The sequence below is a fragment of the Odocoileus virginianus genome, chromosome 32 (genome assembly GCF_023699985.2).
Source record: "Odocoileus virginianus isolate 20LAN1187 ecotype Illinois chromosome 32, Ovbor_1.2, whole genome shotgun sequence".
Taxonomy (NCBI): Eukaryota; Metazoa; Chordata; class Mammalia; order Artiodactyla; family Cervidae; genus Odocoileus; species Odocoileus virginianus.
In genome coordinates this window covers 24307273-24333933 of record NC_069705.1, presented here as the reverse complement: position 1 = coordinate 24333933, position 26661 = coordinate 24307273, and the positions used below count along the sequence as shown (strand labels likewise).

Sequence of the window (26661 nt, the reverse complement as noted above, 5' to 3'; positions counted from 1 at the left end):
ACATATTTTGAAGATGGTAAAAATAAGCCTAAACAAAATGGAATCTTCCTTAACCTGTGCATCTATTTTATATTGAAAGTTAAACATTTAAAAACACATACTGGGCTTCCTTGGTGGTCCAGTAGTTAAGAAGCCACCTTGCAATGCCAGGGACACTGTTTCGATACCTGTTTGGGGCAGATCCCACATGCCGCAGAGCAGCTGGGCCAGTGCTCTAGAGCCTGCGAGCTGCGACTATTGAAGCCCACGCGCCTAGAGCCTGTGCTCCGCAACGAGAGGCGAGAAACCACTGCAACGAGAAGTCAGTGCCAGGCAGTGAACAACAGCCCCTGCTCCCCGCAGCTAGAGAAGGCCCACGTGCAGCAACGAAGACCCAGGACAACCTGATGATCTTTAAAAAAAAAAAAATGCTGCTGTTCTTACTAAATGTCTAATCTAGAACTAGTAATTCTGAGTGCAGCAGTTTAAAAAAAAAGTTTATATGGTATTTTTTGATTTTTCATATCATACAATAGTTCATGTATAGTTGAACTATACATACAAAATCACTACATTTTTAGATTCTCTCATAGTGTGGTTATGATACCCAAGGCAATATTAGGTATTGACTCAAGCATTTCTGCCAACGAGTGCTTCTGGATGTACTTCTGGATGCTTCTGGGTGTACTTCAAGCAGACTTAAACAACAAGCACTTAGCCCCTTTTTTTTTTTAACTTTTTACAAAAACTTGCTTCTTTAATAGAAATGATTATATAAGTTGTTTACATATATGCCTTCTGAGTAGAAGCACTAGAAATGCATATACGTAGGTCAGCAGTCAGAATACATGTTTTCTGCTAGGACAGTTAACACTTAATTAGACCGGATGACTTCCTTTTAGTTTGGAGGTCTGGGTCTGACTCAAGGCAGAGCCTGGGGTTTGGCCCTGGCAAAGACAAAGAACCCCGGAGCTGGCTGCGGACACCAGTGGGCTTTCCGTCAGTTCATTTATACTTCATCTTCCAAGTCAGGAAGACTCCACAGTGGTGGCTACTGTGGTCTGTCCCTGGAGATTCTGAGCAGTGCAAATGTAATAACCTGCGTCAATGGTCTCAAAGTCTTCAATGCTCAGGACACTCTGGGAGATCCGTGTGGTGTGCCCAAGTCCTCTGTGGATCAGCCGCCAGGAGTCCTGAATCGTCACGGGCCTTTCATCCTGTTGAACGACACCCACGGGGGCTGGAGCACAAACCACGCGCCGCTCTCAACAGCTCCCATTCATGTGCCACTGCTGAGTATCCCTTTCAAAGTGCAAAACACATGCTCCTACAGGACTATTTGGTATGCGCAGCTCATGGGAGCTCTGACACTGTCTAGTCAGTTTAGGCTGCATTTTTTCTTTTCCAAGCAGAATCTTGAATTTCATTATGCTGTTTGGCTCTCTCTTCCTGCCCTTTTCTTCAAGTTTCTACTTAATATAAATTTTACTCTTTTGGAACTTCAAGAATGTGGGGCTGGTATTAGGCATAAAGATACAGATAAATTTTTCCACTGCTCTGCTGTTGACACTGCTCATGTTCACCCCTTGGCGCAGTGGTTCTTACAGAACTTAGAAGCCCAAAGCTCTCACCTTGTAAATGAATATGAGCTCTCAATTACTCAGATTTGGGGGAGGGAGACACGATTAGTCAAATGTGCCCTAGGACTGCAGTGGGCGAAAAGCTGTGCCCGGGCTGGATAAAATTATACCCGAGGTGACTTCACTCCCTATTTCTAGAAAGTGAGATGGTCACTTCTGAGATGCTTCCTCCAACTTCGGTGATATGTAGTGTATTCTGAATTAGTTTAACACAATTGTAATATTTATAGTATTACTGAATTAATACCCTTTCTGCTAATAATTAGCAATGTAAAGAAACCAAAAAACCTCTCATGCAAGCCATTAATGTCTTCTAAATGGGACAACACTTCAGAAACAAGTACTTAGCACTGGGAAAGCACCATTCTCCAGGAGAGTTATTTTCCCCCAATCTCAGCCCTTCGACCAGAAGCGTATTGGCTGCCAAGCACATCTTAGGATGCCAGATCCAGATCTCTTCTGGCAACAAGGGGATTGTTCCATGTTGGTAGTGAGGCTGTCTATTTTAGTGAGCAGAACAGGCCCATGGCTGCATGTGCTGGAGCTGCGTTTTTGGCAAGTCTATTTTAAGATAATCTCAGCCTCACGGCACCTTTTCCAAGACCTGGGTTTACATGCCAACTTGGTGGGTGTCTGCTAAGAGCTCTTTGCCCCAGGACCCAGCTTTTACATGGAGAAGGCTAAAGGACTCCAGAAGGAAGACAGATTAGCCTCCAACTGACCCAAAATTAAGACTGCAAATTGAGATTGGGGTTGAAGAAAGGAGATCCTCTTTCCTGTTCTTGCCCATGTCCCCTTCCTTTGGGGTCATGAAGAAAGCTAATACAAAAGAGGGTACATTAACTAAATTACCTAATGCAACCCAGTCACTTTTTTTTTCCTATTCTAAAAAAAATAAAAAGCCATTTATTGGATTGGCCACAAAGTTCCTTTGGGTTTTTCTATAACAGGGAAAAACCTGAATGAACTTTTTGGACAACAGAATATAAACATACTGAAACATCTTAGGAGCACACCAGTGCATGCTTACCTTCTGCCCTGGGTAGGTCCACTTGAATTCCACCTCCACATCTGGCTCCCCCAGGACTGTGCAGAGGACACTCACATCATCTCCCCCCTGCACTTTGTTCGCAGAGGCCAAGATGGTCGTTGATGGAGGGCCACTGGGAACTGGAAGTGAGCAGGGGACAGCGGCGTGAGAGGACATCCATGGGCAAGGGTAGCAGACACAAACCAACAGGCGTGTTCTCTTCTCTGGGCAGATATGGGACATCCCTGCCTTTCTTCAGCTGCCCAACTAGCATCAGGCCTGCTCTGTCCACTACCTGGAGTTTTATGATGCCTCTTCTCTACCTTGGTGGTCTGGAATGGGGTGGACATCCAGAGGCCCCCAGACATTCCATTTGTAATGAGAAGAGCCCAGAAGATCTGCGAGGAGCTCGTGTGAGTCAAAAGGTGGAGAGAGAAGAAGGGGCTTGGGAGCAGAACAAGGGGAAGGAAGAGAAGGTGGTCTGGAGGGAGGACCACTGACAGAGGAAGAGGGACAGACAGGCAAATGGCTCGGCAGCCTCAGGAGGAAGAGGAGCGAGTCAGAATCCACCAACGGGACAGACGCTTGCAGGACGGGCGTGTGGGATCTCTCCTTCGCGGCACTGCAGAGACAACATTCTTCATCAGGCTCAGTCTACTAGAGTAGCTTCAAGCGTGGCATGGATCCAGGAATGTGCTGGGAGAGGAGGGTAAGGCAGGGAACCAACCAGACATGGCCTCTGAGCCCCGGGGCCTCCATTCCAGCGGAGGAGGTGCACCCTCAAAAGGTCACTGTGTGGCGGGTTTAGAACCTGAGCTGTGGGAAGAACCGAAGGAGAAGCCCAGGGTGCCGTGGAAGTTCAGGATGGTCTGAGAAGCATGAAAGGTTTCCTTAAGGGATGTTTGGACTAAAATCTGAAGGCTTGCAGGGAAAAAGGGAGGGACCAGCAGACAGGCTCCGAGGGGAGTAGAGGGGAACTCTGGGGAGGGCAGAGGCCAGCCCTGCAAGAACTTTCAAGCCATATGGAAGATTTTTACTTTGGTTCTAGGAAAAGTTCATTAGTTCAGAGGTTCATTGGTTCAGTGGTTTATTTAGCCCACAGAATGGTTTTAACTGGACTAATAATCAGTTACTGGGTGGAAGATGGAGAAAGCGTGGGCATGGAAGGGACCAATTGGAAAGGTACTCATGTTAGACTAAGGAAGAAGTGATGATAGTTGAACTCTTTTTGCAGTAGGATGGACAGCAGAATTCAGGGGCTTTGATGGAATGAGTCAGGACTGGGAGGAGCTGGGAGTGTTTTGGGTTCCTGCACCCCGGAACTGCAGCGCCATCACTGGGATGAGGGCAACTGAAGAACCAGGCCTGGAAGGAAGGCCCAGAGCTCAGGAAAGGGCCTGTGAAGCAGCTCAGTGCAGATGTTAGAGAGACAGTTGGGTACAGGAAGCTGTCGCATCCAGATCCAGGCCACATCCATTCCCCTGGGAGTGATTAGTAAACAAACATGCAGCAGAGTGTGCCTATGGTTGAGACCACCCAGGACAAAGAAAGTGCCTGGGGGAACTCCAAATTTAAAAGCTAGGAGAGGCAGCTCATTCTATGAGGCCTCCATCACCCTGATACCAAAACCAGATAAAGATGTCACAAAAAAGGAAAATGACAGGCTGATATTACTGATGAACATAGACATAAAAATCCTCAACAAAATACTTGCAAGCCAAATCCAACAACACATTAAAAGGATCATACACTATGATCAAGTGGGATTTATCCCAGGGATTCAAGGATTCTTCAATGTACACGAATTAATGTGACACATCATATTAACAAACTAAATAAAAACCATATGATCATCTCAATAGATGCAGAAAAAGCTTTTGACAAAATTCAATGCCCATTTATGATAAAAACTGTCCATTAAGTGGGCACAGGTAATTATTATATTACCTCAACATAATAAAGGCCACATATGACAAACCCACAACTGACATCTTTCTCAGTGGTGAAAAACTGAAAGCAGTTCCAATAAGGACAGGAACCAAGACAAGGGTATTTACTCTCACCACTATTCTTCAGCATAGATTTGGAAGTCCTAGCCACAGCAGAGAATAAAAAGAAATGAAATGAATCTAAACTGAAAGGAAGAAGTAAAACTATCACTGTTTGCAGATGACATGATACTAAACATCAAAATCCTAAAGATACTGCCAGAAAACTACTAGAGCTCATCAATGAATTTGGTAAATTTGCAGGATATAAAAAAATACACAGAAATCTATTGCTTTCCCATATACTAATAATAATGAGAGATCAGAAAGAGAAATTAAGGAAACAATCCCATTTACCATCACACCAAAAAGAATAAAATACCTAGGAATAAACTTACCTAAAGAGGCAAAAGACCTGTATTCAGAAAACTATAAGTTGCTGGAAAGTGTGAAAGTGATATCAGTCATGTCCAACTCTTTGCGATCCTATGAACTGTGGCCTGCCAGGCTCTTCTGAACTTGGGATTCTCCAGGCAAGAATACTGGAGTGGGTTGCCATCCCCCTTCTCCAGGGGATCTTCCCGACCCAGGGATCGAACCCAGGTCTCCTGCACTGCAGGCAGATTCTTTACCATCTGAGCTATCAGGGAAGCCCCATAAGATGCTAATGAAAGAAATAAAAAATGACACATATCAAAGGAGAGAGATACCATGTCATTGTCAAAATGACTGTACTACCCAAAGTAATCTACGGATATAAATGCAATTTCTATCAAATTACCAAAGGCATTTTTCACAGAATTAGAACAAAAACCTTTTAAATTTATATGGAAACACAAAAGACCCTGAATAGTCAAAGCAATTTTGAGGGAAAATGGAACTGGAGGAATCAGCCTCCCTGACTTCAGACTTTACTACAAAGCCACAGTAATCAAAATATGATTCTGGCACAAAAACAGAAATATAGATCAATGGAATAGGACAGAAACTCCAGAGATAAACCCAAGCACCTATGGTCACCTAATCCATGACAAAAGAGGCAAGACTATACAATGGAGACGAGACTATCTCTTCAATAAGTAGTGAGGGAAAATTGGATTGCTACATTTAAAGAATGAAATTAGAACACCTCCTAACACCATACACAAAAATAAACTCAAAATGCATTAAAGACCTAAATGTAAGTCTGGATACTATAAAACTCTTAGAGGAAAACACAGGCAGAACACTCTCTGACATAAATTACAGCAAGATCTTTTTTGATCCACCTCCTAGAGTCACAAAAATAAAAACAAATATAAATAAATAGGGCCTAATTAAACCTAAAAACTTTCACAGAGCAAAGGAAGCCATAAACACAATGAAAAAACCCACAAAATGGGACAAAATTTTGTAAACAAAGTGATTGACAAAGGATTAATCTCCAAAACATACAATCTGCTCATGTAACGCCTTATCAAAATAACAACCCAATCAAAAATGGGTAGAAGATCTAAATAAGCATGTCTCCAAGAAGACATATAGATGGCCAAAAATCACATGAAAAGATATTCAACGTCACTGTTTGCTAGAGAAATGCAAATAAAACTACAACGAGGTATCACTTCACACCAATCAGGATGGCCATCATCAAAAAATCTACAAACAAGAAATGCTGGATAGGGTGTGGAGAAGGAACCCTCCCATCCTGTTGACGGGACTGTAAATTGTTACAACAGTATGGAGAACAGTATGGCTGTTTCTTTAAAAAATTAAATAAAGAACTACCAAATGATACAGCAATCCTACTTCTGGGCACATATCCAGAGAAAACCATAATTCAAAAGGATAGATGTACCCAGTTATTCATTGCAGTACTATTTACAATAGTCAAGACATGAAAGCAACCTAAGTGTCATTGACAGAGGAATGGATAAAGAAGATGTGGAACATCTATACACAGTGGAATATTACTTAGCAGTAAAAAAGAATAATGCCATTTGCAGCAAAATGGATGGACCTAGAGATTGTCATACTGAGTAAAGTCAGACAGAGAAAGCCAAATATCATATGATATCACTTATATGTGGAATCTAGAAAAACGTTACAAATGAACTTATTTACAAAACAGAAATAGAGTCACAGACATAAAAAAAAAAATCTATGGTTACTAGGGGGAAAAAGCAGGGGAGGGATAAATTGGGAGATTGGAATTGACATATACACAGCACTAAATATAAAATAGATAACTAATAAGGACCTACTGTATAGCACAGGGAACTCTATTCAATACTCTGCAGTGTCCTATATGGGAAAAGAATCTATCTAAAAAGAGTGGATATATGTATATGCATAACTGATTCACTTTGCTATACACCTGAAACTAGCACAAGATTGTAAATCAACTATGAAAGTGAAAGTGAAGTTGCTCAGTTGTGTCCGACTCTTTGCGACCCCGTGGACTGTAGCCCACCAGGCTCCTCCGTCCATGGGATTCTCCAGGCAAGACTACTATAGTCCAATAAAAATTAACAAAAGAAAAAACCTGCAAGAGGCAAAGAGCTGGCAAAGATAATAATAATGCTGTGACTAAAGCAGCAGGAGCAATGGGACCAGGGAAGAGGGGCTTTTTTGTAGGCGAGGTAAAACCTAGAAGGACGAGGACAGGAAGCTGTCTGCTGAACTTAATGGCCTAGGAGGCCCTCTAGCCAAGGCTGCCTTGGTGGAGCTAGGGGAGAAGACCGAGGAGCCGGGTGGGAGGGAAGCACCCCGACGGGGGCCGGGGAGGGCTCTTTAAGGGAGCCTGGCTGTGACGGAGGAGAGAGATGGCTGCAGCCCAGGGTGGCGAAAGGAGGCTTGAGAGAGTTATTTGACAGCAGAGTGTTGGAAGCTGTGGCCTCATGAATAAGCCCCAGGGCTGAGACCCAGGGTCCTGAAGGAGCCCAAATTCCCTTCTCGGAGAGCAGTCAGCTCTGGGGCCACCCATCCGATCGCAGAAATGCCTGGGCAGGAACACGGCTGCAGATCACTCTGCCTCACACGATGACCATCAACCGGGCTCATGTCAGAGTGCTCCGAGTGAAAACAGGAAGAGAGACCCTCCTCTCCTCCCTCGCAGGGCTGGCCAGGGAGCCTTTGGTCCTGGAGGTCGGGGGAGGCGCCTCCCACCCCCCGCCCCTGGCGCCAGCAGCCAGGATGGAGAGCGCGGGAGGATGCCGCGGGGATGTGGCCTGCTGCTGATCACACACGGAGCCTGGACCAGAGAGCACGCTGGAAGGAGCTGAAGAAAAGGGAGTTGGGGTGGGGGGTGGGGGGGGGTCATAGGAAAGAATGTAGAACATTCTAGAAATGACAGCGCTGCAGAGGAGCCTTTAAGAACAGCCATCTGTGCCTCCTACTCTCCCGCCATCACTGGGGACAGCGGTACCCCACAATGACCAGCCGGAAGGGGCTCGCACCTCGCTCCGGAAGGGCTTACCCTGCGCGTAGAGCAGCTGGTACTTGACGGAGATCTGAGACTTGCCCCCCGCCTCCGCCTTGCAGTAGACCACCCCCTGGTGGCCGGAGTGAGGCTGCAGATACACAAAGCCTCTCTTCAGGTCGTAAACGATGTCCGTTCCGTTGGCCGGGATCTCCTTGGCCGGGAACTCCCTGTGGAGGGTGACCTTGGCCGACAGGACGGTCACTCGGCAAGGAACCACAGCCTGCCTGTCCGGGTTCAGGTAGACGACATCAAAGTGACTGGGCGAAGGTACGAAGAGTTCGCCTTTCTCTGCGAAGGGAAAGATACGGGCTCATTTAGCATGGAGAAACAGGGTGAGAACACTTAAAGGGATGCTTATATTCAGGGCAGGAGGATGAGAGGCGATTGGCAGTGTACTCCAAACATGGAGTCCTTAGGAATTGAAAAGGCTATTTTAACATATTAAGGGCTTTCCTGGTAGCTCAGAAGGTAAAGAATCTGCCTGCAATTCAGGAGAACTGGGTTCCATCCCTGGGTGGGGAATCTCCCCTGGAGAAGGGAATGGCAACCCACTCCAGTATTCTCGCCTGGAGAATCCCATGGACAGAGGAGCCTGGTGGGCTACCGTCCGTGGGGTAGCAAAGAGTCGGACAGGGCTGAGCAACTAACACTTTATTTCACTTTCATTTTAATACATTCCTGACCAGGGGATTTTTGCAGAAACTAATGCCTGTGGCCATCAGCGTGGGTAACAAAAGACTTATTAATATGTCTCTGGTCAGTAAGTTGTTAAAAAATGAGTTTCCTTTTTTGGATAAAGGATATTACTTCCTATCTTCTTGAAACAAAATCAGTATTACTTCAAGCCCAAATCAGGCCCACTGGTTTACCCCACTGAGGAAGCAGTGAAGGGGACCGGTTTCCCTGTGCTCAGAGCAGTTTTAACACCTAGGAACCCTCTGCCGTGTCTCTAGAGAGGTCAGCCCCACAGCCCTCGCTCAGTAACTGGGAGGGACTTCCCCGCCCAGCGAGCCTCTCTGAGCCAGGCCCGATGTGGTGCCGGTGTCCTCACAGCCCAGGGGACCTCATTTCTGCCCGAGGTGAATGGAAAGAGAATTAAGCAGGGACACACGAGGAGCCAGCTCTCAGGTTCTGAGCTCTATTTTGGCGGCCACTGGGCTGCGGACCTTCAGCCTGTTTCTTACACTTTACCTGTTCCCTGAGAATTCACCCTGCATGTTCTTTAAGCTCTTGATGGTGGCTTTTTTTTTTTCCAGTTAAGGCCTATGGGATCTAGTGCCCTGAGCAGGGATTGAACCCAGGCCTGCTGCACTGGGAGTGCAAAGTCTTAGCCACTGGACCACCAGAGAAGTTCTGGTGATGGCATTTTTATCACACAGAAATGAGAACTGGTTTCCCTGTACTTTGCTCAGCACGGTCAAGGGACTCTGGATTGTGGGGGGTGTTTTTTTGTTTGGGGCATGAAACATTAAATATTTTGTTTTCTGGATCATTCCATGAGAGATTATAGTGATTGCTAAATCATTGAACTGAATCACACCCCAACCTTTGTTCAATTGTCTTCTATGTTTTCCAACCATATTTCTGAAACAGTTATTCTTGGCTTGCTTCACTAGCCTTTGTGCCCTAGTTGTATGACTGTTTTTTACATTGAGTACAGAATTCCTGGACACAATAGCAAATGCCTTCACGGGCCAAGAGTTCTTTGCCTATAAGTATTATAATATTTTTAATAATACCAGCATCTCTAACATGGACTCATGGCTCAGGAAATCTCCACCTTTTGTAAGACCTTCCATCAGGCCAGGCAATTTGCGCCACTTTACAATATGTTACCTTTCAGGCTTAGGCAAGGCTACCTTGGTCAATATCTTACCTAACACCCCTGTGTTCAAATGGAGTAAGTCCATGTGGCCTTGAATCTGTCACTTCATCTCTCTGTGCTTCAGTATCCCTGTTTCTAAAGAGGAGAATCTGGAGCATTTGTATTAAAGATCTCTTTGTCAGTCAGTTCAGTTCAGTCGCTCAGTCATGTCCGACTCTTTGAGACCTCACTGCCTGCAGCATTCCAGGCTTCCCTGTCCATCACCAACTCCTGGAGCTTGCTCAGACTCACGTTCATTGAGTCCACTGATGCCATCCAACCATCTCATCCTCTGTCATCCCCCTCTCCTCCTGCCTTCAGTCTTTCCCAGCATCAGGGTCTTTTCCAATGTGTCAGTTCTTTGCATCAGGTGGCCAAAGTATTGGAGCTTCAGCCTCAGTATCAGTCCTTCCAATGAATATTAAGAGTTGATTTCCTTTAGGATTGACTGGTTTGATCTCCTTGCAATCCAAGGGGCTCTCAAGAGTCTTCTTCACCACCACAGTTCAAAAACATCAATTCTTCAGCACTCAGCTTTCTTTATAGTCCAACTCTCACATTCATACATGACTACTGGAAAAACCATAGCTTTGACTATACAGTCCTTTAAAGGCAAAGTAACATCTCTCCTTTTTTAATATGCTATCTAGGTTGCTCATAACTTTTCTTCCTAGGAGTAATTGTCTTTTAATTTCATGGCTGCAGTCACCATCGGCAGTGATTTTGGAGCCCAAGAAAGTAAAGATATCTTTTTAGAAAATATTTAAGGAAGGTGTGATTGTTAGATTCAGAAATAACTTTTGTTTTAAGGTTTTGCACAGGAATCTGACCCCTTCATGGATCGCAGCCTTGTCTTGCAAAGGGGATTGTGTAACTCAATGAAGCTATAAGCCATGCCATGTAGGGCCACCCAAAATGGACAGGTCATGGTGGAGAGTTCTGACAAAATGTGGTCCACTGGAGCAGGGAATGGTAAATCACTCCAGTACACTTGCAGTGAGAATCCCATGAACTGTATAAAAAGGCAAAAAGATATGACACTGAAAGGTGAGCCCTCCCAGGTCAGAAGGTGTCCAGTAGGCTACTGGGAAGAGTGAAGGGCAATTACTAATAGCTCCACGAAGAATGAAGCATCTGGGCCAAAGCAGAAACAACACTAAGTTGCGTGTGTGTCTGGTGATGAAAGTAAAATCTGATGCTGTAAGAACAGTATTACCTAGGAACCTGGAATGTTAGGACCATGAATCCAGGTAAATCGGACATGGTCAAGCTGGAGATGGCAAGAGTGAACATCGACATCTTAGAAATCAGGGAACTAAAATGGACAGGAATGGGTGAATTTAATTCAGATGACCATTATATCTACTACTGTGGACAAGAATCCCTCAGGAGAAATGGAGCAGCCCTCACAATCAATAAAAGAGTTCAAAATGTAGTAGTTAGGTTCATCCTCAAAAAACAACAGAATGATCTCAGTTCATTTCCAAGGCAAACCATTCAACATCACAGTAATCCAAGTCTATGCCCCAATCACTGATGCTGAAGAAGCTGAAGTTGATCAGTTCTGTGAAGACCTAGAAGACCTTCTAGAACTAACACCAAAAAAAGAGATGTCCTGTTCATCATAGGAGACTGGAATGCAAAAGTAGGAAGTCAAGAGATATCTGGAATAACAGGCAAGTTTGGCTTTGGAGTACAAAATGAAGCAGGGCAAAGGCTAACAGAATTCTGCCAAGAGAATGCACTTGTCATAGCAAACACCCTTTTTCAACAACACAGAAAACAACTTTACACATGGACATCACCAAATAGTCAATCCCAAAATCAGATTGATTACATTCTTTGCCGCCAAAGATGGAAAAGCTCTATACAGTCAGCAAAAACAAGACCGGGAGCTGACTGTGACTCAGATCATCAGCTCCTCATAGCAAAATTCAGGCTTAAACTAAAGAAAATGAGGAAAACCACTAGGCCAGTTGGGTATGACTTAAATCCCCTATGAATATACAGTGGTGGTGATGAATAGATTCAAGGGATTAGATCAGTAAACAGAGTGCCTGAAGAACTATGAATAGAGGTTTGGAATATTGTACAGGAGGCAGCGAACAAAACCATCCCAAAGAAAAAGAAATGCAAGAAGGCAAAGTGGTTGTCTGAGGAAGCTTTATAAATAGTTGAGGAAAGAAGAGAAGTAAAAAGCAAGGGAGGAAGGGAAAGGTATACCCAACTAAGTGCAGAGTTCCAGAGGGTAGCAAGAAGAGACAAGATGGCCTTCTTCAATAAACAGTGCAGAGAAATAGAGGAAAACAGCATAAGGGGAAAGGCTAGAGATCTCTTCAAGAAAACTGGTAATATCAAAGGAGTATTTCATCTAAAGATGGGCACAATAAAGGACAGAAACGGTAAAGACCTAATAGAAGCAGAAGAGATCAAGAAGAAATGTCAAGAATCCCCAGAAGAACTACACAAAAAAGATCTTAATGACCCAGTTAACCATGATGGTGTGGTCACTTACCCAGAGCCAGACATTGTGGAGTGTGAAGTTAAGCAGGCCTTAGGAAGCACTGCTGCCAATAAAGTTAGTGGAGGTGATGGAATTCCAGCAGAGCTATTTAAAATCCTACAAGACGGTGCTTTTAAAATGCTGCACTCAATCTGTCAGCAAATTTAGAAAACCAGCAGTGGCCACAGGACTGGAAAAGGTCAATCCTCATCCCAATTTCCAAGAAAGGGCAGTACTAAAGAATGTTCAAACCACAAGACAATTGCACTCATCTCCCATGCTAGTAAGGATATGCCCAAAATCCTTCAAGCTAGACTTCAGCATTATGTGAACAGAGAACTTCCAGATGTTCAAGCTGGTTTTGGAAAAGGCAGAGAAACCAGAGATCAAACTGCCAACATCAGTTGGCTCATAGAGAAAGCAAGGGAATTGCAGAAAAACATCTACCTCTGTTTCACTGACTACGTTAACATCTTTGACTGTGTGGATCACAACAAACTGTGGAAAATTCTTAAAGACATGGGAATATCAGAGCACCTTACCTGCCTCCTGAGAAACCTACATGCAAGTCAAAAAGCATCAGTTAGAACCAGACATGGAACAATGGACTGGTTCCAAATTGGGAAAGGAGTATGTCAAGGCTGTATATTGTCACCCTGCTTATTTAACTTATATGCAGAGTACATCATGTGAAATGCCAGACTAGATGAAGCACAAGCTGGAATCAAGATTATGGGGAGAAATATCAATAACCTCATATACACCGAAGACACCACCCTTAGGGCAGAAAGCGAAGAGGAACTAAAGGGCCTCTTGATGAGGGTGAAGGAAGAGAATGAAAAATCTGTCTTAAAACTCAATATTAAAATAACTAAGATCATGGCACCCGAAGGAGAAAAGGTGGAAGCAGTGACAGATTTCCTCTTCTTGGGCTCTAAAACCACTGAGGATGGTGACTGCAGCCATGAAATTAAAAGACAACTGCTTTCTGGCAAGAAAGCTATGACAAACCTAGACAGTGTGTTAAAAAGAAAAGACATCGCTTTCCTGACAAATGTCAACGCTATGGTTTTTCTAGTGGTCATGTATGGATGTGAGAGCTGGACCATAAAGAAAGCTGAGCACCAAAGAATTGATGCTTTTGAACTGTGGTGCTGGAAAAGACTCTTGAGAGTCCCTTGGACTGCAAGGAGATCCAGCCAGTCAATCCTAAAGGAAATCAGTCCTGAATATTCATTGGAAGGACTGATGCTGAAGCTTAAACTCCAATACTTTGGCCACCTGATACAAAGAACTGACTCATTGGAAAAGACCCTGATGCTGGGAAAGATTGAAGGCAGGAGGAGAAGGGGACGACACAGGATGAGATGGTTGGATGGCATCACCAAATCAATGGACATGAACTTGGTCAAACTGCAGGAGATGACGAGGGATAGGGAAGCCTGGAATGCTGCAGGCAGTGGGGTCTCAAGGAGTCTGGCAAGACTTGGCAACTGAACAACAACAGGAATCTGAACCAATGTGCGTGCAAAGCCAGTAGAATAAGTGAACAATTTGAATTTCAGAACACAAAAATGAGGCCTTATTTCCTATACTCTAATCCATGTTTTGAAAGAAGGGACCACACCAGTTGCCTTAACCAACAGAAAAATAAAATGTATTTGCCAAGTGAATGAAGTAAGCAAGGCTGCAGAAAGAATATTTGAATGAGTAAGCAAATTACTATCTATAAATTAAATCTGTCCAATTTTCATTTATTCATTCCTGGACATTTATTGAGCATATACATATTTTTATTAATTCAGTTGAATTGTTGTAACTTGATAAATTGTGAAAACTGAATTTCTTTTAAAGTAAAAAAATTCTGCCATCAGTAGAATCCATCTACCAAAAAAAAAAAATGTGTTCAAGTTTATATTTAAAATTATAGATCACAAATGCCTCTACAAATATGCTTGGTATCTACTCAAGTGGATGACAAACATTGCTTTAAAAAACAAAACACACAGAAATGTAAGATTTCAAAAACATTAGAGTTAATAGGCTATAAACTAAAATCCAAGTTATAACAAACTCCATACTTGGTAAAGTGCTGGTTCATATGGTTTACCACACGTGTAAACTGGAGCCCATGCCTCTTACTATGAGGAAGCCCTGCTGCTGGTAACGTTTCCCCGCACCCCACCCCCTGGTCTTGATCTGGGAGGTGGTTACATGATCTGGGAGGTGGTTAACTTGAGGATCATTCACTAAGCTGCAGAGTTGTGATTTATGTATTTCCCTTAGTATAAGTCATACTTCAATACAAAGTTAGAGCAGAGGAGGGAAAAAACCCTCTGAGAACCTCCTGGATGAAGATTGAATATAAATATAACTTGTAGCAGTTGCTTAATCAAAAATTGAACAAATTAACAGTCAAAAGAAGCTTCACAGTGTTTACAATCAAACTCTAGGAAACACACACACATAATGGATGCCAGACGTTTTTCTGTGTGGGTGGTGGGGAAGCACATGTTCTGAGAGACTCCAGAGCCAACAGCCTCCATAACAGCCCATCTTGGTTCTCTAATGCCTGAAAAGACAAAGCGCTAAACCCTATCCTGAAAATTCAACTGGACTCTCAGTGTTGAGGAATAAGAAAACAATACAATCCATTAAGTCACATCTCTCATGCAGGTTTTTTTGAAAGTTGAAATGTTTATTTTTCAGCCTTCCTGTGATACACAAAAGGGCTTCCATAAATTAAGAAAGAGGATCTGCCTCCAGAACTCAGAGAACCTATTACCCAAGGAGACTTTCTGCTCAAAGTTAGGTCTTCAATAATCTCAGTTTTAATAACCATTATTTGGGGAAGACACAACAGTGCTAATCACAGCAAAGAATTTTCATTCTGCAACTTGAAACATGGCATCAGTCCTTGTCCAGAATAACAGATCCTGTGAGTCTTAATTAATCTTTCCACTGCTGCTTCCTAGTGTGGTACCATTCTATGGGCACATGGGAACTTGTGGGTGGCACAATCCAGAATGAGGCTCAGAAGCAATGGCCCATGAACACCTGTTAGCAATCCTGACGATGCCAGTATGCTAGCTTATGTGTGTCTGTCAATCTTTCCAGACACACATAACCTAATTTCTAACCTATTTAAAAAATAGGTTAAGGGACTTCCCTGGTGGTCCAGTGGCTAGGACTCCATGGTCCTAATGCAGGGGGCCCAGGTTCGATCCCTGGTCAGGGAACTAGATCCCACATGTTGCAACTAACAATTTACTTCCTGCAAGTAAGACCCAGCACAGTAGTCAATCAGTCAACAAGTCAGTTGATCAATCAATCAATCAATCAGTGGGTTAAGGCAGGAAGAACACTGGATCCTGGACCAGAAAAAAAGGGATCTGACTCTTCACTCCGCTGCTTGAAGTGAAGGAATGTGGAACAAGTCACCTTGCCCTGTTTTATCTTAGCATCAGCATTATTATTTCTAGTGTGCAGAGTCGCTCAGTTATGTCCAACTCTTTGCAACCCCATGGACTGTAGCCCACCAGGCGCCTCTGTCCATGGGATTTCCAGGCAAGAACACTAGGGTGGGTTGCCATTCCCTGCTCCAGAGGATCTTCCCAACCCAGGGATCGAACCTACATCTCCTGTGTCTCCTGTATCGCAGGCAGATTCTTAACCCACTAAGCTATCAGGGAAGCTTCCCTGATTATTTCTAAAAAAGAGATAATTAGGTAGCTTCTTCTAATTTCCTCCAAGCATTGTGGAAATTAAATGAGATGCATGTGTCTCCGGAATCACAGAGCACTCTGCTGATGTATCTGCTTGCCAGAGAGGAGCTCTTTGGGCAGGATGGGAGAACGTATGAGATTTTGCTGAAGTGTTCATTAAAGGTTAGAGCCTACAGTCATCTGAGCTGTAGATCTGAGTCACGGGAAATCTACAGGTACAACAGATAGATTCAGGATGTAGACAAACCTCATGACAGAGCCTGCCCAGACACTAAGGCGGCCTCCTGGACCCACCTGAAACGCCTCAGACACCAGCAGCACTGGGGCATTTGAAAGATTCTGGAAAGCTGTCCCTGACCTCTGAGCCTTGCTGGAGAACACCTTCCCCAAACCTTAGAACATAGAGAGCTCAGCAGTGGAAAAGGCTGGCAAGCCACCCTGCAGCGCCTGCTTCTCCAAGCAAGTTCCAACTGGCAAACCTGGCCCTGGCCCTGCAGGGGAGGAGAGGCCCCTGGCCTGCAGTGTCAAGGCCTCGGTGTGCCAGGATTGACCAAGGACCGACACTTGGGCGCAGGTGTCAGGGTTGGAGCCGCTCCAGCCTGTGGAACGCTGTCCCAAACCTCAGCTCGTGGTACTCACAAGGACAAACTCAAGGAGACCGTCAGCCAGGCATTCTCTGACAACGGCAGCTCCAGAAAGGAGGTCACCAGAGATTGTGAGAGCGCAGTGACTGGATGTCTACAGCCAGGCCATGCTCGAGCCCTCTGTGCTGATGGCTGTTCTGAATCCACTGTCCAGGAGGGTAGAGACTGGCCACAGGTGCCAATGAAGCACTTGAAACATGGCAAGGGTCACTGGGATACTGAATTTTTAGCTTTGTTTAATTTAAAAGAATTTAAAAAAATATTTGTATAGCCTTGGCATGGTAGAGAACATTTTTTTTTCTTTTGGCTGTGCCTCATGGCATGTGAGATCTTAGTTCCCTGACCAGGGGTTGAACCTGCATTGGAAGCACAGAGTCTTAACTACTGGGCTGCCAGAGAAGTCTTGACCTTATTTAATTTTAACTAATCCCCAATGACATTTGAATAGTCACACACACCTCAACTTCAAATCCATAGTCTCAAATCCACGCCCATACCATCTTCTTTCCCTTGACATCAGTCAGTCAGTTCAGTCACTCAGTCATGCCCGACTCTTTGCAACCCCATGGACTGCAGCATGCCAGGCTTCCATGTCCATCACCAACTCCTGCAGCCTGCTCAAACTCATGTCCATTGAGGTGGTGATGCCACCCAACCATCTCATCCTCTGGCGTCCCCTTCTCCTCCTGCCTTCAGTCCTTCCCCTGACACAGCAGATCGGTTATTAAGTCTTATGTGTGTGCTTAGTCACTCAGTCCGTCTGACTGTCTGTGACGCCACGGACTGTTACCTGCCAAGCTCCTCTGTCCATAGGGATTCTCCAGGCAAGTATCCTGGAGTGAGTTGCAATTTCCTTCTCCAGGGGATCTTCCCAATCCAGGGGTAGAGCCTGCATCTCTTAAACCTCCTGAATTGGCAGGCAGAGTCTTTACCGCTAGTGCCACCACACGTCTGCTGGCTGCCATATTGGACAATGCAAGTACAGACTCTGGGACCAGACAGTTCTGGGTGCAAATGCTGGTCCAGCCACTTCCTGCCATCTGACTGAAGGACTTACTTATCTCCCTCAACCTCAACTTTCTCATTGAAAAAAAAAGTACATATATATATATATATATATATATACACACACATACACACACACTTACCCTGAAGAGTTATTGCAAGACTTACATGAAATAATAGATGTAAAGCCTGAGCTTTTCAGAGTCTGGGAAACAGGGAGTGTTCTCATTGTCCTTATCTGATAACCGGCAGACAGAGGGAACCTTTAATATGGGCAAGTCCAGAAGTCTGGAGAGTTCTGCCAATGCAGCCAGCCTCTTACCTGTGAAGAAGATGTAGGTGGAGCCTGTCTTGGCCTCGTCCCTCCTGCAGACGTAGCCGGTGCAGAGCTGTCCCCAGCAGCTGAACTCGCCCGTGTCGGCTGCGGTGGAGTTGACCAGGGTCAGCTGGCCGTAGCGTTCATGCTGCTTCACACTGTCAACAAGAGCAAAGCTGGTCACCGGGGCCGGGACCCAGCACCCATGTCTCTCTGCTCCATCACCCTCACACGTGAAGCCCCAAGGCTCCGGGCAGAGGGCCCTTCTCAGATGGCACTGATGAATAAAAGGGTGTACTGGGGGAAAAGTGTGTTGGGGGTAGGTGAGGAGGCAGAAGGGAAAGCCTCTCTTAGCAGTAGGCTGAGACAGTGACATTTGACATCAATGACAATGACATTTTCTCAAGAGAAGACATTCTCTTCGACCTCAGAACTGGGGTTTCCTTAAGTAAAATCACTGGTGTGTTGCAATGCAGTCACACACATTCAGCCACAAAGCCTTGGGTGGGCATTTTGCCTTCAGTTTTGGTTTCTAATGAGTTTACTTAACAGCAGTCAAAGTGAATGAAAGCATACAGCCATATCCAGGATGCAAAACCTCTTTAATCAGTAAGAATAAGTCTCTGAACACAAGCTTGGAATCTTTGAGATGCTGAATTACTATATTTCAGATAAGAACTTCCCCTTAAGGAGATCAAACCAGTCAATCCTGAAGGAAATCAACCCTGAATATTCATTGGAAGGACTGATGCTGAAGCTCCAATACTTTGGCCACCTGATGTGAAGAACCAACTCACTAGAAAAGCCCCTGATGCTGGGAAAGATTGAGAGCAGGAGGAGAAGCGGGGACAACAGAGGGTGAGATGGTTGGATGGCATCACTGACTCAATGGACATGAGTTTGGGCAAACTCTGGGAGATAGTGAAGACAAGGAAGCCTAGCATGTTGCAGTCCATGGTGTCACAAAGAGTTGGACACAACTTAGCAACTGAACAACGAGGAAAAAATGCATGATTGCTAAGATGTGGAGCTCCAATCATGTGCCCACCTTTGGTCAAGTATTTAGAGCTTTGGACTGCTTCTCATCTGGCCTCAAACTATTATTTCTACCTTTATTTCCTCATTTTTTATCTCTTATATTTTTATCATGTTGCATGTGAATATACTTGCCAACCCCTTCAGGTCCTCATTGAAATGAGGACAGAAAGAAACATGTGTTATTATCATCTCTGGGATTAGCCAATTGTCATGGTAATTCCCTGTATTATATTATGTTAAGAACCCAAATGTATCATCCTTGGTTTGACCCCCACCCCCCACCCCCCGCCCACCCTCTATGGCCTCAGCCTGTGAGGATGCCAAAATAAATGATCCTAACCGAGGGTGCATCTCCAATATGCACATGCCTCACCCCTCTGGGATCCACATACTTTTCTGACACAGTCGAGATTCTTCCATTGTAGGTGGCTATAACACAGGTTCAGTCACCACTTTAAATTTAGCACACAGGACCACGTCGGGCTGGTTGGTCTTCAACACAGCCTGTCCTGGCCTCTGTGGAATCGCTGCTCAGCCCACCAGTTCTGCCAGGAGGTGCCTCTGTACTCCCACTGCACCAGTCAACTGCACGGAAATCTCTCCTCCTTCAGGAAGCTTCTAATTAGAACCAACTCAGGAATCGCCCTATTTCTCCCAGTGATGTAACCGGCTCCCTCCCCCTCACCCATCCAATACCTCTGGCTTCCTGTTACTACAATGCACGGGGACAACTTTGAGGGCAGGGATACCGCCCTATTTGCCTTATATTCTCTGAGCAACAAATCTGCGCACAGCACAAAGCAAAAGTTCTCTAGAAACGAGGGGACTGACATGAAGTTGCATAGCAGTTTTGGAACTGGAAAGAACCTTAAAAAGCAGGAATCCAGCTCCCAATTTTGTGAATGAGGAGACCGGGTCTCAGAGAGCAAACAGGACTTTCCTGAGACCCACAACTGGAGAACAACTGAACAAGACTGTCTTCCTTAAATCAATTACGTGTGTGCCCACTACCCACTCATTAGATGACAAATGCATCTACAGCACTTGCTGCCACGCCTGGTTCATTGTGCTATCCTAACTGTATCTTAATTACATACACGGGTAGATTAGTAGTAGTCACTATGAATAATACAACAGATAGGCACATCCAACATTGTGGATGGCCCTCGGCCCAAATAAAAGTGGCCATCGAGGATATTACAACCCAGCTGAGGAGCTAAAACTAATAGTCATGAGGACATCAGAGAGTAGCTAAAGTGATGCCCACAGCAAGAGCAATAGGAATCCAGAGAAGGGATTCCTCACTGTGGGTGGGAAGGTTGAGGGCAGCTTTGAGGAGGAGGTGGGACAGGCTGGACAGGCTGGGAAGGTGGGGTGGGGGGCCGGCAGGGGGCTGAAGGCTGAACTTGCTGGGGCTGGGAGGGACCTGCTCTGTTCAGATCACTGCCGTCTCCCTGGTGCGTAGTGGGTAGCAGGCACTTGATGACTTGGGGATTTAATCCACTAATCACAGAAGGAGATGGAAGGAGGGGGTGGCAGTCACGGGGCTCGTGGTTGAGAACACTGGGAGGGATATACATTGTGCTCAGCAGGGAGCAGGGACCACCCTCAGGTTTGGAGGTGGGGAGTGAGGGCCCCCCTTAGCCACTCCTAGAAAGTGGGGAGAACGGGCCAGGGAGAGGAGGAGAGGAGGGGGGGGAGGGAGGAGGAGGGAGGAGGAGGGAGGAGGAGGGGGAGGAGGGAGGAGGAGGGGGAGGAGGGAGGAGGAGGGAGGGGGAGGGAGAGGCTCTTACTGGGATGAACAGCCAGTGCTGGGGCCAGGCTGGGTGTCAGCAGTGGAACAGACTCGAAAACAAGACTTGTTTTCTTGAGGAAGATTCGTGACAGACTGGGTATACAAGATGGAAGAAAGACACATGGATAATAACCTCTCAGTTTGTATTTCCACATGATGGAAAGAGTGGGGTTTTAACTAAAATGGCATAGCTAAGAAGAGAAAGGAGATGGGGGTGAGCAAGTAATACATTCACGGTTGGATATTCTGAATTTACAGTCAGGTAAGTGTGGATGTTTTGTGAATCACTGGAAATCCAGGCCAGGCACAGAGGAGTAAAAACAGCTCTAGATTTATATTTAGGGGTACCATCTACAGGGGCTATGAGCAGGAACTAAAGAATGAGTGAACTCAGTGAGGAAGAGTGTGGACAGAAAAGGGAAGGCTGAGGACAAACTCTAGAGACAAACCAGGAGACCAGCAGGAAAAAAAGAGGTGGAGGGAGGGAAGAAGTAGAATCAGGAAAAGGGATCATCAAGGAGAAACAGTCAAGAAATTGATGGTTAAACCCATCAGATGCTTTTCATTCTGATCCATGTCCTCCCCACCTCCACACACACGCACACACACACACTTCATCTGGCAGAATGAAAATCTTTGGCAACCAGAAGAGTAATTTCAGTTGTGAGGATGGAGTTTGATTTCAGCAGATAAAAGATGAAAAGGTGGAGACAAAACGGAAGTGAAAGTTCCCAGGTAAACCATAATATCAGGCCACGGAGCCAATACTTTGGCCACCTGATGTGAAGAGCCGACTCACTGGAAAGGTCCCTCATGCTGGGAAAGATTGAAGGCAGGAGGAGAAGGGGACAACAGAAGGTGAGATGGTTGGATGGCATCACCGACTCAATGGACAAGAGTTTGAGCAAACTCCAGGAGCTGGTGAAGGACAAGGAAGCCTGGTGTGCTGCAGTCCATGGGGTCACAAAGAGTCAGGCAGGACTTAGTGACTGAACAACAACATTCCTCACCATAGAGCTGTGCCCTGGGGTACAAAGTCAGTAAGAGATCAATAAGTGTACTGAGCACTTTCTGTGCACCCAGCAGGTACTGGTACAGTAGTTATAGAAATTATAAGATGCCATTTCTACCAGGAGAGAACCTGGCCACATAAAAATGCAGTTCTTGGGACTAACCCCAGCACCATGCTGTATCTTTAGCAGGACTGGGGGTGGAAGGAAGGAAATGCACTGGAAAACATTTCTGGATTTTTCCACCCCCTCTTCTGTATCAACAATATAAAACAGGAAACAAATTATTTAGCAGGATTACAGTTTAAATGCCTGGGTTTAGAATGTCCATTTTTACTAGTGGGATCACATAGTCCATGTGGCAGGACATCTAAGAGGTTAGGATGTGACCTCAGGCCTCTGGGGACAGAGTCTGCACTGAGTCCCAAAAAGCCCACTCCAAAGAGGCTTCAATCGCAGACCCTTGCCCCTCCTCCTATAACCACTTCACAACGCCCCCCCCCCCCCAAATGGAAGAGGTACAAGATGTGAAGTTTGAGTGGAGCTTTTTCTTTTTTTTTAAAAAGGGTGCTGCAACAAAACAGACTCACAGACATAGAGAATAGATGTGGTTGCCAAGGGCATGGGGCTGGGGTAAGGGAGGGAAGCACTGGGAGTTGGAGGTTGGTAGATACAAACTATTACACACAGGATGGATAAACAACAAGGTCCTACTGTAGAACATGGGGAACTATATTCAATATCCTGTAATAAACCATAATGGACAAGAATATGAAAAAGAATATACAGGTATAACTGAGTCACTTTGCTGTACAGAAGAAATGAACACAAGATCATAAATCAGTTATACTTCAATAAAATTTTTCTTAATTAAAAAATAATCACTCTGAAAAATAAAAGAAGTGCTACCCTATGGTCACCTAATCTATGACAAAGGAGGCAAGAATACCCAATAGAGAAAAGACAGCCTCTTCAATAAATGGTGCTGGGAAAATTGGACAGCTACATGTAAAAGAATGCAATTAGAACACCCTCCTATGGAGAAGGAAATGGCATCCCACTCCAGTATTCTTGCCTGGAAAAGTCCATGGACAGAAGAGCCTGGCAGGCTCATGAACCCCAGTTTATGGGGTTACATGACTGAGTATGCACGCATGAGGAGGGTGGAGGGAAATGGGTTGGTAGCAATAAACTGGTAGAACTGAAAAAAAAAAAAAAAAGGCCTAATACCATACACAAAAATAACTAAAATGGATTAAAGACCTAAATGTAAAGCCAGACACTATAAAACTCTTCGAGAAAAACATAGGCAAAACATTCTTTGACATAAATCACAGCAAGATGTTTTCTTGACCTACTTTCTAGAGTGTTGAAAGTAAAAATAAATAAATGGGACCTAATTAAATGTAAAAGATTTTGCACAGCAAAGGAAACCATAAAAAGACAAAAAGACAAACTTCAGAATGGGAGGAAATATTTGCAAATGAAGCAACAAGGGATTAGTCTCCAAAATATACAAACAGCTCATGCCGCTCAATATAAAAAAATAAATAACCCACTCAAAAAAATGGGTAGAAGAACTAAACAGACATTTCTTCAGAGAGCTCATAGAGATAGCCAAGAAACACACAAAAAGATACTCAACATCACTAATTATTAGAGAAATGCAAATCAAAACTACAATGAGGGTCACCCCACACAAGTCAGAATTGTCATCATCAAAAAATCCACAAAGAGATGAAAGGGAAGAATCTACAACCAAGAATACCCAGCAAGACTCTCATTCAGATCTGATGGAGAAATCAAAAGGTTTCCAGACAAGCAAAAGTTGAGAGAATTCAACACCACCAAATCAGCTTTACAACAAATGCTAAAGGAACTTCTCTAGGGAGGAAGCACAAGAAGGAAAAAGACCTACACAAAACAAACCCAAAACCTCTAAGAAAATGGTAATAGTGAAATGAAAGTAAAAGTGAAAGTCGTTCAGTCATGTCCAAATCTTTGTGACCCTGTGGACTGTAGCCCACCAGGCTCCTCCATCCAGGGGGATTCTCCAAGCAAGAATACTGGAGTGAGTCTCCATTTCCTTCTTCAGGGGATCCTCCCCATCCAGGGGTCAAACCCAGGTCTCCCACATTGTAGGCAGACCCTTTACCGACTGAGCCACCAGGGAAGCCACTAATAGGATCATACATATCGATAATTACTTTAACTGTAAATGAGTTAAATGCGCCAGCTGAACAAAGGACAGACTGGCTGAGCAGATGAGACTACGTGCATGTATGCACTTCCACTTACCCTGTCATTCTACTTAACCCCAGAACTGTATGTAATTATTTTACATTGTTAGTTTAATCCTCTTTCCATTATTGCTTGCAAATGTAATTATCTTTTATTTTTTGTCTGGCTATTGATTGTGAAAACTGATAAACATCTTTTACTATTGTGATCATGTAACTATTATTCACTTAATCCCATCATATCATGATTGGTCAACAGAAAATAATAGAATTCTGTATCATTAATACTACCATAATAGAAAAAAGAGCATACTTATGGTAAAATATAGTAAAATAATTAGAAAAAAATCGGTCAGGATATAAAGGCCCAGCTGCTTAATGAATGGGCCTGGAAGGAAGATGGACAGATGTACTGAGTAGAATGAACACCCACTGAAGTCAAGGCAGAGGAGAAGAAGACGTTGGATGTAGTTTCAGGACAACTCCAACCTCTCAGGCATGATCTAATGGTGATGGATGTCTCCCCTTGCACCTTTAGAGAAAGCAAGAGTCACCCAGTAGGATTTCTCTGACAGATGACAAGCTGACAGAGATAAGAAGGGGGCTGGACAGCAGAGTGGGAACAGGGTAGCAAAACTTTGCAGGAGTCAGCCTTGTTGTTTCTTTTCTGCAGGACTTGAGAACTTTCCTGGGCCATTTGCTGGATCACAAAATTCTCCCCCTATGCCATGCCCAGAGCATAAAAAAATAATCGAATACAAAGAAGGATGCACACCATAAAAAAAAAAAAAATCCACAAACAATAAATGCTGGAAAGGATGTGGAGATAAAGGAAGCCTCCTATACTGTTGGTGGGAATGTAAATGGTTACAGCCACTATGGAGAACAGTAGAGAGTTTCCTTAAAAAACTAAAAATAGAGCTACCATATGACCCAATAACTACACTCCTGGGCATATGCCTGGAAAAAAACATAGTTTGAAAAGATACATGCACTCAATGTTTATTGCAGCACTATTTCTAATAACCAGGGTGTGGAAGCAACCTAAATGTCCATTGACATATGAATGGATAAATAAAATGTGGTACATGTACACAATGGAAGATTACTCAGGCATCAAAAGGAACAAAAATGTGCCATTTGCAGAGATGTGGATGGAGTTATAGACTACCATACAATGTGACGTAAGTCAGAAAAAGAGAACCTAATATCATGTATTAACACATATATGTGGAACCTAGAAAAATGAAGCAAAGCAGAAATTATTTGCAAATAATTACTATTTGCATGTTCTATTATTTATTTATTCATTATTATATGAATGTTCTATTATTTGCAAAGCAGAAATAGACATAGAGACAAAACTATAGAGACAGAGGGGTAGGGTAACACTGTGATGACCTAAATGGTAAGGAAATCCAAAAAAGAGGGGATATCTGTATGTGGAGAGCTGATTCACTTTGATGTACAGAAGAAAATAACAACATTGTAAAGCAGCTACTTTGTAAAGTCACAGGACAGGAAAAGGTCAGTTTTCATTCCAATCCCAAAGAAAGGCAATGCCAAAGAATATTCAAACTACCTACAATTGTGCTCATTTCACAGGCTCATTTCACATTTAGCAAGGTACTGCTCAAAATCCTTCAAGCTAGACTTCAACAGTATGTGAACCAAGAATTTCAAGACATACAAACTGGATTTAGAAAAGGCAGAGGAACCAGAGATCAAATTGCCAACATCCATTAGATCATAGAAAAAGCAAGGTAATTCCAGAGAAACATCTCCTGCTTCATTGACTATGCTAAAGCCTTTGACTGTGTAGATCACAACAAACTGTGGAAAATTCTTAAAGAGATGGGAATACCAGACCACTTTACCTGACCCCTGAGAAACCTGTATGCAGTCAGTAAGCAACAGTTAGAACCAGACATGGAACAATGGACTGGTTCGGAATTTGGAAAGGAGTACATCAAGGCTGTATATTTTCACCTTATTTAATTTCTATGCAGAGTACATATGCGAAATGCTGGGCTGGATGAATCAAGGGGGGAATCAAGACTGCAGGGAGAAATATCAACAGCCTCAGATATGCAGGTGATATCACTCTAATGGCAGAAAGCAAAGAGGAACTGAAGAACCTCTTGATGAGGATGTAAGAGGAGAGTGAAAAAGCTGGCTTAAAACTCAATATTTAAAAACCTAAGATTATGGCATGTGATCCCATAACTTCATGGCAAATAAATGGGGAAAAAGTGGAAGCAATGGCAGATTTTATTTTCTTGGGCTCCAAAATCACTGCAGACAGTGACTGCAGCCACAAAATTAAAAGATGTTTGCTCCTTGGAAGAAAAGCTATGATGAACCTAGACATTGTATTAAAAAGCAGAGATATCACTTTGCCGACAAAGGTCCTATAGTCAA

The 26661-nt window shown here is 44.1% G+C and overlaps 1 protein-coding gene across 3 annotated transcripts in view; it reads right to left on the bottom strand.

The window, feature by feature from the left end:
- Positions 1 to 463: 463 nt before the first annotated feature.
- PDGFRL (platelet derived growth factor receptor like) overlaps positions 464 to 26661 on the bottom strand; it is a 78636-nt gene continuing 52438 nt past the window's right edge. For all 3 annotated transcript variants that reach the window (XM_070460000.1, XM_070460001.1, XM_070460002.1), the window contains exons 3-6: positions 18164 to 18315; positions 8095 to 8388; positions 2650 to 2789; positions 464 to 1196 (exon numbers count right to left, since the gene is read on the bottom strand). In XM_070460000.1, coding sequence (XP_070316101.1) covers positions 1008 to 1196; positions 2650 to 2789; positions 8095 to 8388; positions 18164 to 18315 — 775 coding nt within the window. In that variant the 3' untranslated portion in view covers positions 464 to 1007. The remainder of the gene's footprint in view (positions 1197 to 2649; positions 2790 to 8094; positions 8389 to 18163; positions 18316 to 26661) is intronic.